The 15,191-nt window shown below is 44.1% G+C and overlaps 1 long non-coding RNA gene and 1 gene segment (V, D, J or C); one reads left to right on the top strand and one right to left on the bottom strand.

Moving 5' to 3' along the window:
• Positions 1 to 17: 17 nt before the first annotated feature.
• LOC140716293 (immunoglobulin heavy variable 3-23-like) lies at positions 18 to 4,651 on the bottom strand. The segment is given in 2 exon segments: positions 18 to 331; positions 4,546 to 4,651. Coding segments are annotated over 2 exon segments (420 nt in total).
• A 4,099-nt stretch (positions 4,652 to 8,750) lies between these two features.
• Positions 8,751 to 10,380, top strand: LOC140716621 (uncharacterized). Its single transcript, XR_012096331.1, has 2 exons — positions 8,751 to 8,831; positions 9,667 to 10,380. It is a non-coding gene; the product is annotated as an uncharacterized lncRNA (long non-coding RNA).
• The last annotated feature ends 4,811 nt before the right edge of the window (positions 10,381 to 15,191 follow it).

Raw genomic sequence — 15,191 nt, 5'->3', positions numbered from 1 at the left:
TTCTGTTCAGCTCCCCGTCACCGTGCTCCATAGCGTCTCGCACAGTAATAGGTGGCCGTGTCGTCCAGTCTCAGGTTGTTCATTTGCAGATAAACGGTGCTGCTGTCCTTGGAAATAGTGAATCGGCTCCGGAATTCAGGCGCGTAGTCCTTGCTACCTCCACTCGTTATGCGCCCCACCCACTCCAGCCCTTTCCCGGGGACCTGTTTCACCCAGTTCATGATATAGCTGCTGAGGCTGAACCCTCTGACCTCACAGGACAGTGTGTGGGACTGTCCGGGCTTTACCACCGCTGACTTGGGCTGTGTCAACACGATGTCGGACCGCACGCCTGTTAATAAAAAAAGAGCAGAAATTAATAAAATGTTTCACGGGCAGAGGTTCACAAAGCCTCCGAGAAACAGCCGGTCCCGGGAGGGCGACAAGCCGCGGGACACCCACCTGCCAGACAAGACAGGAGGAGACAGAGATAAGGAACGACCCCCATCGCCCTGAACACTGAGCCGGACTTGGACACTGTTGAGATCGGCGGCTTCAGCTCAGGCCGGCTTTGTCCGGAGCCGCAGTGAGCGCTGTTTAAATAGGGACGTGGGCTGTGAGTGAGAGAGGGAGCCGCGGTTTGAACAGGCTCTCACACACTGAAACCAGAGGCGCAGCTTCCTGTCCCCGCCCACAGCTGCGATTTCAATTCCCCAAAAGATGTTTGTCTCTGCAACAGGCGGCAGGTCCGCGGCAGTGACCAGATCCGGATTAAAGATCTGTCACACTCTGATCGATTCATCAGTTTCAGCGATGAACAGTTTGTGTAAACTGAAACACACAGAATCCCAGCGAGAGAGAATCAGAGACACCAGTCAGTGGACATAGATCCCTCTGAGAGACAAGGACTGAGAGACACCAGTCAGTGGACAGATATCCCTCTGAGAGACAGGGACTGAGAGACACCAGTCAGTGGACAGATATCCCCCAGGAGACAGTGACTGAGACACCAGTCAGTGGACAGATATCCCCCTGAGAGACAGGGACTGAGAGACACCAGTCAGTGGACAGATATCCCTCTGAGAGACAGGGACTGAGGGACACCAGTCAGTGGACAGATATCCCCCTGAGAGACAGTGACTGAGGGACACCAGTCAGTGGACAGATATCTGAGAAACAGGGACTGAGAGACACCAGTCAGTGGTCAGATATCCCTCTGAGAGACAGGGACTGAGAGACACCAGTCAGTGGACAGATATCCCCCAGAGAGACAGGGACAGAGAGACACCAGTCAGTGGACAGATATCCCCCAGAGAGACAGGGACTGAGAGACACCAGTCAGTGGACAGATTTCCCCCTGAGAGACAGGGACAGAGAGACACCAGTCAGTGGACAGATATCCCCCAGAGAGACAGGGACTGAGAGACACCAGTCAGTGGACAGATATCCCCCTGAGAGACAGGGACTGAGAGACATCAGTCAATGTATAGATATCCCCTGGAGAGACAGGAATTGAGTGACAACTGTCAATGGATAGATATCCCCTGGAGAGACAGGAATTGAGTGACAACTGTCAATGGACAGATATCCCCCTGAGAGACACAGACTGAGAGACACCAGTCGGTGGAGAGATATCTGAGAGACAGGGACTGAGAGACACCAGTCAGTGGGCAGATATCCCCCTGAGAGACAGAGACTGAGAGACACCAGTCAGTGGACAGATATCCTCCTGAGAGACAGAGACACCAGTCAATGGATAGATATCCTCTGGAGAGACAGGAATTGAGTGACACCTGTCTCACCCAGAGATACCAGTTGGTGGACAGATATCCCTGAGAGACACGAGTCAGTGCGCAGATGCTTGCCTTAGAGACACAGCAATGAAGTATAAAGAGATCAGACATTCTGCGGTGCTGGTTGAGGGATCAATGTTGGGACAGATGGTGGAGAACTTCCCAAAACCTGACACAACAACCCCACCATGACACCAATCAAAATTGTGAATCATTATTTTTTCCGTCCAAGAGGACCACAACCTTGCTGTAGGGTTTGGAGGCTTGAGTGCCTCAGTGACCCAGAGATCTGTGTTGGTTTGAGTTTTATGTTGCCTTGTGCTTTAGCTCTAGGTAGGGACACCCATGCCAAACAGGTCAAAGGGTAGAGATCAGACAAAGAGTGGTTCACCATTCCACCAGGTTCGGAGTTTCAGGGTTAGTGAACCTGACTAGGCAAAAAGAAAAATTGTTATTGTTACGAGATGCTCCCAACTGTGCCAGCTTCCAGGATTTAGACTCTCTAACTCTCCGGTGTATGGATAGCTGGTTGCAGCCCCTTTAAGGTTCATGATGATCCCGCTAAATGGGGCTGGGCCCAAAGAATTGAGTATTTAAAGAATATCTGAACTGATGTTCGGTGATGATTTGTAACCTTACTCATGATATCGTCTGGTGTTTATTTTATGCTCAGTGCAAGAGAAGAATGCTCTTAACTCCTGGTGGTGCCGTCATGACAAGCTTTTTGCACCGATCTTTTTGGTGGTTGCTCATTATAGGGCATTTCTCTAGCATTCTCCAGTTTTTTTTTTAATGAGATCGAGTTGCTAGCTCGACGCTGAACCCAGCACAGATGGAAAACGTGCAAGGGAGCCATCTGGATTCGAACTCGGAACCATTCACTCCAGAGTCCAGCACTGATGCCACTAAGCCACCAGCCAGCCTATCGTGCTCAGTTCTCAATCCATTTTGATACAGTGTCTTGATCTTTGCCTTGGATATTCCAGCATTTGGGTCCAAATTGTCCTCGTCAAGGACTCTCTTCACAGTTACGGAAACAGCAATGAAGAATCCTTCTACATCTGAGTGTGATAATATTCCCTATTCACCACTCGGGACTTGCATAGCTGACAGTAGTGAAAACTGACAGGAAGCTACAGCCATGGTGAAGGGAGCCATGAACTTCACTAAGACCAAGACCAAAAATGTTTATTGGAATGTACGAACTATGTACAACACTGCAAGCTCACACAGATAACCACAGTAATGTGTTGTTACAGCCAACGCACACTGGCGTCTGTGAAAGCAGATGGACAGGGTCTGGCAGACCAAAGCCACCAACTGGTGAAACAGTTTTATATCCAGGAGGGGAAGATGGTCAGCATCATGATGGTGTAGCTGTCATTTTGAAGAAAGGCATTGAGAAGTGCCCGCTGGAGTGAAAACCAATCAACAGTCGGCTGGTGAGAGTCAGGCTGAGAGTGAAGCAAGTGAACATGACTGTGATCCAGTGCTATGCTCCAAATAACAATAGTGACATTGAAGAAAAGGACATCTACAAACAGCAGAGGTAGAGTTAACACTACACCATGACATAATCATCATCATGGGAGATCTAAATGGCAAAGTGGGAAATAACAACTCGGACTTCACTGGGGTCATTTGCATGCAAGGGTGTGGAACAATGAATAACAACGGTGAAAGACTGGTGGAATTCTGTACCATGAACAATCTGGTCACAGGAGGGACCCTCTTTCCACACCATGAAATACACAAACTGACATGGTGCTCACCCAGTAGAAGATCCAGCAAGATCCAGACTGACCATTTGATGATCAATTGTATGTGGAGATGATCCTTGCAGGGTGTAAAGGTGAAGAGAGGAGCAGATACAGGAAGTAATCACCACCTTGCTGTAGCAGTACTGAAACTCATGCTGAGAAGCACTGGGACCAGAGCACATGTACAAAGATATTCTGATGTTGAGAAGCTCGAGGACACCAGTGTGAGATCTACTGTCACCATTAAAGTTAAGAACAGATTTCAGGCTTTGGCGAGGATGTGTCAGTGCACAAGATCAACACTATGTGGAAACAGATTGTGTCAGTGTTCATCGATAGCAGCGGGGCTTGTCTACATTACAGAGCTGTAAAGAAAAACAAAGAATGGATACAGCAGGAAACATGGACAGCCTTAGAGGAAAGATGGAAAATTAGGAAGAAAATGTTCAATGCAAAGTCAACACGAATTAAGATGAAACTTCAATTGGAATTCACTGAAGCTAGCAAGAAAGTGAAGAGCTTCTAAGGATGGATAAGAGAGTCTACATGGAAGACCTTGCAGTGGTGGCCACAGCAGTGCCAGTCGATGTGATCAGGAAAATATAGACAAGATTTCAAATTTAGTATGCAGAAAGTTCCAAGCCAGATCCAGTAGCCCCATGAGAGGTAAGAACGGTCTGCTTCTGACAAGAGCACAAAGCATGATGGACAGGGTGTTTCAGAGATTTACCGAATAGACACAGAGGACCTTGACATCCACACAGATCCAGCCAAGAAAGTAGAGATTGTTACTATGATTAATACATTAAGAAACAGCAAAGCTCCAGAAATTGACAATTTGAAAGCTGAACTGCTCAAAGCTGAACCAAAAGTTGCAGCGGTCATCCTGCATCCATTGTTTACTATAATCTGGGAACGAGGACAAGTGCCCAAGGACAAAGGGAGTTAGGATCCCCAAGAAAGGAGTACTAAGTGATTGCAACAGCTAGTGTGGCATCACACTTTTTTTTCACCAAAGTCATTGTCCAAAGGATTACAGATGCTGTTGATGTTTGCTTGAAGGAGCAAGTTGGCTTCAGGAGGAATAGAGGCTCTGTCAACTGGATCTTCATGCTGCATATCGTAGAGCAGTGCACAGAGTGGTAGAGACAACTGTACATAAATTTCATGGATTTTGAAAAGGCTTTTGATAACATCCATGCGGAGAGCCTCTGCCGAATTCTCAGATCATACAGGATCCCTTCAAAAATTGTCCAGCATATCTTGAGTTTGTTTGATAATTTCACATTTGGAGCAGGTAAAGTTCTAGTCATTGCATTCCAGGAATTATGTGGATGCTTTGGAGAGGGTAAAGAGTAGATTCAGTCGAGTGTTGTTTGGATTGGAGCATATTTCCTGTAAGGAGAGTTTGGATAAACTTGGACTGTTTTTGCTGGAGCATTGGACACTGTGGGATGGACTGACAGGAGTATGTAAATTTATGAGGAGCATAGATAGTCACAGACTTTTTCTAGAGTAGAAACGTCAAACGCCAGAGGGCAGAGGTTTCAGATGAGAGGGGAAAAGTATAAATGAGTTTTATCAGGCAAAATTGTAGTCCATATCTGGAATGTGCTGTCAGAGGATTTGATAGCAACAGATAAGACAAGAAGATTGATCAATGAAGAACCAAATGGTCCCAGCAAAACCTAAACTGATGTTGAGGTTATTTGGTGAGTAAGTGCCACTTTCCAACACTGTCAATTATGGTTCCCATCACTTTACTGAAGATTGAGTAGACGAATTGGGCCATTATTGTCTTATTAGATTTGTCCTATATTTTGAGAATGGATACACTGGGCAATTTTTTCCCATTCTTGTGCAGATATCTGTACTGGAGAAGTTTAGTTGGAACCATGAGTATAATGGTATTGGGCCAGAGCACAAATTTCCTGCTTGCAGCGTAAATAACCACCACCTTCAATCTGAGCCCATCTCTGTTTTCTTCCCATAGAACCAAGATTTAAGTTAGTTTCACGTCAGCTTTATATTGTTACTTCCCAGAGGACAGATGTCTCCATACTTGCATGGACCCCTTCTCCCTTCAGACTTTCAGTCCCATTAGTCAATCCTCTTCAGAATTAGAATCAGAATTAGGTTCATTGTGACATGAAATTTGTTAACATAGCAGCAGCAGTTCAATACAATGCATAATATAGAAGAAAAAAATAATAATAGTAAATAAATGAATAAATTAATTACAATATACGTATATTGAATAGATCAAAATCATGCAAAAAACAAATAATATATTTTTAAAAGTGAGGGAGTGTCCAAGGGTTCATTGTCCATTTAGGAATCAGATGGCAGAGGGGAAGAAGCTGTTTCTGAATTGCTGTGTGCCTTCAGGCTTCTGTACCTCTTACCTGATGGTAACAGTGAGAAAAGGACATGCCCTGGGTGCTGGAGGTCCTTAATCATGGACGCTGCCTTTCTCAGACACTGCTCCTTGAAGAGGCCCTGGGTACTTTGTAGGCTCATACCCAAAATGAAGCCAACTAAATTTGCAACCCTCTGCAGCTTCTTTCAATCCTGTGCAGTAGCCCCTACTTCCCCCCCCCCCAATACCAGACAGTGATGCAACCTGCCAGAATATTCTCCACTGTACATCTATAGTATTACAACAAATGTATTTTCAGTAATACAAGAATTGTTTAATGATATTGGCCCCTGAATCAAAAAAGTATTTCTGTGCCTTGAGCAGCGAACTTTTTCTTATTAGTAAGCTTATTTCCTCTGGAAGATTCCCTGTTCAGATTAAGTCAAGCCACATCTCCAACAGGAAGCTGAGAAGGAAATATCCCCTATATCACTGCCCAGTTTCACCCACCTGTCAAGAATGAAAATGTGAAATGTGTTTCTGGTAAATCAACAGCTGCACACAGAGATTCTGTTCAAATTTATCCCATGCACTGAGTGTCAGAAGGAGGTTGTTCAGCCTCCAGTCCATTCCCACTTGAGCTGATATGTGTCCGAGCTCCATTTACCAACCTTGGTTCCACATATTTGAATAATTGAACTCAAACCAAATTATATTAGTATTGAATTTTCAACTGACACCTCTCATCCCTCCCCACAAGTGACCACTTTCCAGGGAGACTTCCAGGTTTCCAGTGACCTGTATATCCTGAAATTACAGATTCTTTGTGTTATTCTTCTGTGCCATTCTGGAATGTTTTTAAACTCCTTAATTACACTGGCCTTCAGTTTTCCACACTTCAAGGAACAAGAGACCAGACCTAACATTTTATCCCAGTCCCAGTAGCACTTCAATGTGCCTCATCCACACGACCCCTCTCCAAGGAAGACACATCCTTCCTGAGGGGTGATGCCAAGAATCACAGCCAGTGCCCCAGATGTGGTCTAACTAGATCTCTAATCCATAGCTGTGTCATATCCACCACTCTGTATCCCTGTTTTCCTCATTAACTGCAGCCCATTGAGATCCTAAACTTAAATTCATCATCAGGATTAATTAGAACCCAAATCTGCCAGTGGTCTCGCATCCAAAGTAAACCTTCCACATTCCCTCTTTCCACTGGGATTGGTTATTCCCTTATGGAATCTGTGTCAGTCAGCTGACACGACAGAAACAAGACCTCTCTTGAAAAACGAGCTCACCAAACAATAACCTCTGTGACTGTGTGCAGTTTACCTCCTTATGTTTCTCACCACACCTGAGTATTTTCATGTGTACCTGCCTCGACCTACCATTGGCTTGTATTCATTACAGATTGTTTAAAACTCTCTAGACTTACAGCTGTAAGTTAAAAATCTCACAGCTCACTATACCATTCCAGTTCCCACTGCCTCTTTGTCCCATTCTGAATTGAGATATGGGACATGCTCCACTCTGCTCTTTCTTCACCCATGACCGTGTGGCTAGGCACAGTTCAACTGACATCTTCACATTTGTCTGTTGTTGGCAGAATCTCAGATGGTGATGAGGAGGTGTACAGAAGTGAGATAGATTGGCTGGTTGAGTGGTGTCACACCGATGACCTTCACTCAACGTCAGTCAGAATAATGAATTGATTGGGGCCTTTGGGAAGGAAACATGGGGGAAACACACACCAGGTATCATTGAAGGATCAGCAGTGGAAAAGGTGAGCAGTTTCAAATTCCTAGCTGTTAACATTGCTGAAGATCTATCCTGGGTCCAACTTATTGATGAAATGACAAAGAAAGAACATTAGAGGTTAAATTTGATTAGGAGTTTGAGATGATTTGTTGTGTCACAAAATACTCTAGTAAATTTCTACAGATGTACCATGGAGAGCATTCGATGTGGTTGCATCACCATCTGGTACAGACAGGCCACTGCACAGCATCAGTAAAAGCTGCAGAGAGTTACAAACTCAGCCAGCTCCATCACTGGCACCATCTTCCCCAGCACTGAGGACATCATCAAAAGGCAATGCCTCAAAAAGACACATCCATCATTAAAGACCCATATCACACATCAGAGAGTTCCTGAGAAAGAGTTTGGGATTGGGTGATGAACAGAAAAGTGAAGGGAAAATACAGAGAGAGGAACATACAGACAGAGTGAAGGAGGAAGTGGATAAGAGACATGAGAATGAAATGGGGGAGGAAGTGATGAGAGGGGTGACAGAAAGAGGAAATAAGAGGAAAATGATGTGGATATGCAGAGAGTGTGGGGGTAACAGGAGAGTGAAAGTTCCAGGAAGAGATAAAGAGAGTGGGAGAGGAACATGGTGAAGGAAAGGAAACTCAATAGATTTTGTTTCTTTCCCGTGACTCTGGTACAACACAGACTTAAATAAAACATAACATACAGGAGCAGATTCAGACCAATTATTTTATGCCATTGTTTATTTTCCCAATGAATCTCCAGTCAATCCATCTTTGTCCAACTGGGTTAACTTTCTCTTCTGCTCCCTTTCCCCACATTTACTTCTGTGGGAGAGATCCACAATCTCCCACTCTCTGGATAAATAATCCAAAGTGGATGATTAGTGAATATTTACGATAGTTTTAATCCCCCTGAAGATTGAACCACCTTTCTCCTCCACCCCATCAAGTATTTTTATTATCTGAGAGGTGGAAATATGCTTTACCCTTCAACCTTCTCATGACCCTCATGACAGGGTGTATTTGAGCATCTAAACCATTCTTGTATTACTAATGAGGTTAAAAATGTGTCCCTGTTTCCACAGGAAAGAGCCCAAAAGTTGAATCCAGTACATTCCAGCATCAAGGAGACAGTGTCCCTGCTGGTAGAATATCATGGGACTGGGTAAGAGGAGTGTACAGATTGCTTTTTGTCCAAGTTAAAGCATAGGTTTTCATGCCTGCATTAACCTGGGTGAAACTTCATGAAGTTTCAGTTCTGGTTGCTCCGTTTTAAGAAGGATGTGGCAGCTTTGGAGAGGGTGTAAAGGACGTTCATGAGCATGTTGCCTGGATTACAGAATATTAGCTGCAAGGAGAGGTTGAACAATCTTTGACTGTTTACACGGGAGCGTCAGCTGAGAGGCAACCTGATAGAGGCTTATAAAAGCATCAGAGTCATCGGTAGGGTCGACAGTCAGAGTCATTTTCCCAGAGTAAAATGTCATATCCAAAATGACAACGATTTAAGGTGAGGGGTGTAACATTCAAAGGAGATTTGTGGGTTGTATTTTTTACACAGAGAGTGATAGGTGCCTGGAATGCACTGGCAGGAGTGGTGGTGAATCAGCATGATAGTACAGTTGAGATACATTTCAAAAAGCACATGACCATTCAGGATATGGAGGGATATGGATTCTGTGCAGATAGTTCAGTTTAGATTAATTTGCTGTTATGGCTGTCACAGTCATCATGGGCTGAAGGGCCTGTTCCTGTGCTGTACTGTTCTGTGTTGTAGGTTCACTTGAAGCTCAGTAACTATTTGTTATTAATAGCTGACAGATGTCTGAAACTCTGCGATAACATTAACACTCAGTCCTTACACTTCCTCTCTGGTTTCACAGGCAGGTTTAATTTGAGCAGGGAGCCCTCCCAGTGGAGCTGTGTTACTAAAAAGAATAAACACACTGCTTTACATATGGAAATACAATTCTAACTTTGTGCTTTGTACCAACCAACAGGTTCACGTTTATCACACAGAATGAGACAAAATGAATCAAAACCAAAGGGGAAAAGATGCAGAGAGAGCAAGACCCTCTCCTCATTACAGAGCATTTGCCACCTGTCAGAAACAGGCTCACTGTAATGATGATTGACTGTTACTGATTGATTTATTCATTATGTTATGGGAGTGAGCAGTTCAAATGTATGTACACCTGCACTTTATGTTCTGAAGCAGTTGGGAGAGTGTCACCAACTACTTAAAGTGTGTTTGCTGAAACTGAGCACAGAGGTCCATCTTGGTGATCAGATAATTGTGAATTGTCATCAATAAAGTGAACAAGAAGGAGAAACTAAAAGATGCCACAGATTGCCTTGTCAACATTACAGAATCACTGTGTGACATGCTGGAGCTGATGTTTGTTGATGAGAATGAAGGCTGCCCAGTGAATCAAGTTTAAACTGAAAAGCAACACAGACCAGAATCACTATGGATCACAGTGGAAGCTGGGGGTTATCATTGTCCTGGAAGCTCTCAGACCCTGAAGATCAAGGATAACAAACTTGCATATTCAGAGAGAATCAATAATCTGTCATTGAAAGGTTGTGAGCTGATGAGTTCTGCAAGTATAGATATCTACCAAACCATTTTTCCTGGCATCTGGATAGCAAAATGTGTAGATTTATTCCTGTATGTTTGATTTTTGTGTTCTCGTTGAATAAAATAACATGACCTGAACTGGATTTGAGTCTCTTTATACTCTGAATCAATTCTGGTAAGGACAGATTGATAGATCTCACAAACTGCAAATAATGGTCCCGAAGGTACTGGGATGGTACTACTTTATTATCTTCATTGTATCTCCTGGAAACTCCCAGTTTCAGTGGCAGGCAACACATTGCTCGAATAGAGACTATCTTATTTGTTAATGTAAGCAATGGAATTTGAATGGAATGTCTGCTACCAGTATTCAACGGCCATAAGCAGCAGGTTTTAATGCCCCTTCTTGATTGCTGAAGTACTTTAGTTTGCAAAACCGTCAGGACCCAACACAAGTTTAAGTTTTGATTAATGAATCCATCAGACAGGCTGGGGAACCCAGCATTTGGGGCGGCATGGTTGTGTAGTGGTTAGCAGAATGTTTTCCAGTGCAGGTGACCTGGGGTTCAATTCCTGCCACTGCCTGTAAGGAATTTGTAATCTCTCCCTGAGAATGTGTGGGTTTCCATCGGGTACTCCGGTTTCCTCTCACAGTCCAAAGTCTAAACTACCTCAGTTTGGTACTTTAACTGGTCATTGTAAATTGTCCTTAGATGAGACGAGGATTAAATCGGGATTCCTGGGTAGTGTGGCTCGAAGGGCCAGAAGGGCCTATTCCATGCTGTGTGCCAATAAATAAATGAATTTAATAATTTACATGGACTTTACTGATGTTTTCCCATGAATTCATTCTAAAAATGATTCCTGAGTTTCCTCTCACGCTCCTCCATCTGGGAGTCCAGTCCTACTGTCAATTACTCTGTCTGAGGAGCTTCCTCAAAGTCCACAGATTCATTCTGATGAATTTAAACCTGCAGTCTGTCTTTCTCTTCCACTTTAATTTCAATCCATCTTATGGATGTCATTTCCATTCCCCTCACTCTTCCATCACTCTGTGTCAGACGTCTCAGTGAGTCAGTAAATTGTGGTGTAAACCATTTCAGCACATCATCCCGTTGGACTGAGGCATTGCTTCCAGATTCCTCCTCTGACCAGACACTTCCTCACCTGCCATCCCCTCTCCTTCTATGACCTGACATCTGATTTATGCTCCTGTGAAACACCTTCTGATGATTTCCTATATTAAAGCCACACTGTAAATGCCAGTGGTTGCTTTTGGGTAAAATTGTCCAATTATTTTGCATTGCAGACCAACCATGTCCACAAATGAACCACAAAAGTTCTTGATGATGAACGGGGGCTGAGTCCCAAGGAAGTCACATTTTCTATTAGAATGTGCAAGAGTGTAGAAAATAAAATCAGAAAACAGCGAGACAGGCAGTGTCTGGGAAAGAACATTAATCACTGGTGATTCAGGTCTGCATTCCCCTTCAGATTGCAGTGGGGTCACACTTACCTCTTTTGATGGTTAGTCCCAGGAACACTTACAATGGCTTCCGTACTCGGTCTGTCCTGTTTCCTGTAGAGATAGAGAGATACAGCACAGAGACAGGCCCATCATCACACTGAGTCTGTACTAAACATTAGTCACTGAGTCTGTACTAACCATTAACCACTGAGTCTGTACTAACCATTAACCGCTGAGTCTGCACTATTAACCACTTAGTCCGCACTAACTATTAACCATCTGGCCCATAATTTCCTTTCTTCTGCTTCCATCCCCTCTTAAAAAGTGGAATGACATTTGCAATTTTCTAGTCCTCTGGAACCATTTCGGAATTTAGTGACTGTTTAAAGGTCATTACTAATGCCTCATAGTCTCTTCAGCTCCCTCTTTCAGAGCCCTGAGGTGTCGTCCATCGAGTCCAGGTGACTTAAGTACTTCAGACTTTTCAGCATCCCAAGCACCTTCTCCTTAGTAATAGAAATGACAATCACTTCTGCCCCCGAACACTCTGCATTTCTGGCATTCTGCTGCTGTGTTCCACAGTGAAGTCTGACACAAGGTACTTACTAAGTTCACCTGCCATTTCTTTGTCCCACTTTGTTACCTCTCCAGTGTAATTTTCCCGTGGCCTGATAGCCACTCTGGTCTCTCACTTACTTGATATATATCTGAAAAAAACTTTTGGCATCCTCTTTAATATTATTGGCTAGCTTACCTTCATATTTCACCTCTTCTCTCTTTATGTCTTTTTTTAGTTGCCTTCAAGTTAAATTCAAGTTTATTATAATTCAACCAGGCATGAATGCCCATCAATACAGACAAACAATGCAGTGTTTCTCCAGGACCAAGATGCAAAACGCTGCACCAACAGTCATACACAGCACAAACTACATATAGCAGATGCTAGATAGCAAGCCTTCTGTTGGTTTTTGTTATATCATATGCCCTCTCTTTTTCTTTGTGCGTTCTTAAACTTGATTTGATTTCATTTTTTACCAACAGAGCCACCGCATCCTCTCTGCCTACCTGCCTATCCTTTCGATACTATGTGCATCTTCGGATGTTAAGCTCCCAGCTATGATCGTCTTTCAGCCACGACTCAGTGATGCTCAGAGCGTCATACCTGCAAATCTCCAACTGCACTACAAGACCTTATTTCATATACTGTGTGCATTCCAATATAACACCTTCAGTCCTGTATTCATCACTCTTTTTGATTTTGGTCCTCTGTTACACTTTAACTCATCCACATGACTTCAATTTTGCCTATCAACTGCCTGTCCTTTCCTCTCAGCCTCACTACACACCACATCTAGTTGTGTACCAACTGCCCCATCATCAGCCCTATCACTCTGCTTCCCATCCCCCTGCCAAAATAGCTTTAACCGTCCCAAATAGCTCAAGCAAACCTGTCTGCAAGGATATTGTTCCCCTCGGGTTCAGGTGTAACCTGTCCTTTTTGTACAGGTCATATATTGCCCAGAAGAGATCACAATGGTCCAGAAATCTGAAACACTGCCACTGCACCAATTCTTCTGTCACACAATCAACTGCCAAGTCATCCCATTCTTAGACTCATTCGTATATGGCACAAGCAGCAATCTAGAGATTACTACCCTGGAGGTCCAGTTCTTCAGCTTTCCATATATTCTCCCTACATTCTCTCTTCAGGACCTCTTCTCCTTTCCTACCTATGTCATTGGTACCAATATATACCATGTCTTCCAGCTGTTCACCCTCTTCTTTTAGAATGCTGTCGACCTGATCCAAGACATCCCTGACCCGAACATTCAAACCTGACTCATTTGTGATCTATTGCTGCTGGTACATAACAGAAGCAACACACCATCTGAGCGTCTCTTTCACATCCATATAACCTGCCGCCTGCTCTTCTGATTATGGAATCCCCTATCACTGCTGCACTCCTCTTCCACACCCCCACCTTACCTTCTGAGCCACTGGAACAGACTCAGTGCCAGAGAACAGGCCACTGTGGCTGCCCCCGGTAGGTCATCCCCTCCAATTGTATCCAAAGCAGTATACTTATTATTGAGGTGAATGTCCACAGAAGTACTCTGAACTGGCTGCCTATTCCCTTTCCCTCTCCTGACAGTCACCCAGGAAACTGCCTCCTGCAAGTTAGGGGTGACTACCCACCTGTAGCTCTTTTCTATCATTTTTCTGTATGAACCAAAGGTCATCGAGCTGCAGCTCCAGTTCCGTAACACAATTTCTCTAAGGAGTTGCAGCTCAGTACACTTCATGCTGATGTACTTCTCAGGGAGACAGGAGGTCTTCCAAAGTTTCTACATCTAACAGAAGGAACATGTCACTAACTTTGGACCCATTGTCAGAGCATTAGGTGTAAACTAACAGAAAAAAATAAACTTACTATAAACTTACTCAGAACATCCAACTGTACTTGCCCAAGCCAGTTTTCGAGGAAGTCTGTTTAGTCAAGTCCGACCACTCTAACACTGTTCACTCACACAATGGCTGCTCCACTTTCACCTTGCTTCATTCCTACCGAGTACCTAGTAGATTGTTATGATTGCAGTCCCAAAACACCTGAGCACTCTTTAAACCTTGCACTGTGTTACCTGTCATGTACCCCGTGACCGGGTTACAGAACCAGCAGAAATGGAACACACGTTTGGGTCTGGTATTACTGTAACTAATAGTGTTTATTAGTAAACTAAGTAATACAGTACTATAAAAATGCAAATATATGAAACAGGTTAACAATGATATATACAGAAGTGTGGAAATAGGAATCAAAACCAAGCTCTTTCAAAGTCTAGGGTAAATTGGTACAGTCTTACGATATGATGAAGAAAGTTCAGGTCAGTTCGAGGTAGCTGTTTGAGTATCGTTGGAGAGAGAGGGAGATGAGAGGTGATGCTGTTGCCATCAATCTTCCCAGTGTTGTCTGAAGTCTTGTTATGGTCACCGACTATGACCAGGATACGTACGACCGTTCTTCAGTGGTAGACCTGTCACCCAGCCGAGGGTGGACACACAAACTCTCTCTCTCTCTCTCTCTCTCTCTCTCTCTCTCTCTCTCACTCTCTCTCTCTCTCTCTCTCTCTCTCTCTCTCTCTCTCTCTCTCTCTCTCTCTCTCTCTCTCTCTCTCTCTCTCTCATCTGCACGGGATGCCTCCCCCCTCTTCTCCTTCTCTTTCTCTCATTAGCAGCATAGTTCACAGGGGGGTCAACTCTGAACCCCCCCCCCCCATCTCAGCTTGGTTTGCTCATCACACACCCTTGAATGACCATTCATGCTGGTTGCAGCCCACCGAAAAGTTTCAAAAGCATCTGAGCTCTTTACAACCCTAGCACTGCATCAACAACGAATGACATCTTGTGCTGGTTACAAACCATTGTAATGTCCTGAAGACACCCAAGCTCTTTTTAAACCTTGCTCTGCATCACCAATG

Source organism: Hemitrygon akajei, chromosome 25, assembly GCF_048418815.1.
Source record: "Hemitrygon akajei chromosome 25, sHemAka1.3, whole genome shotgun sequence".
NCBI lineage: Eukaryota > Metazoa > Chordata > Chondrichthyes > Myliobatiformes > Dasyatidae > Hemitrygon > Hemitrygon akajei.
This window is presented reverse-complemented; position numbering and strand designations above follow the sequence as displayed.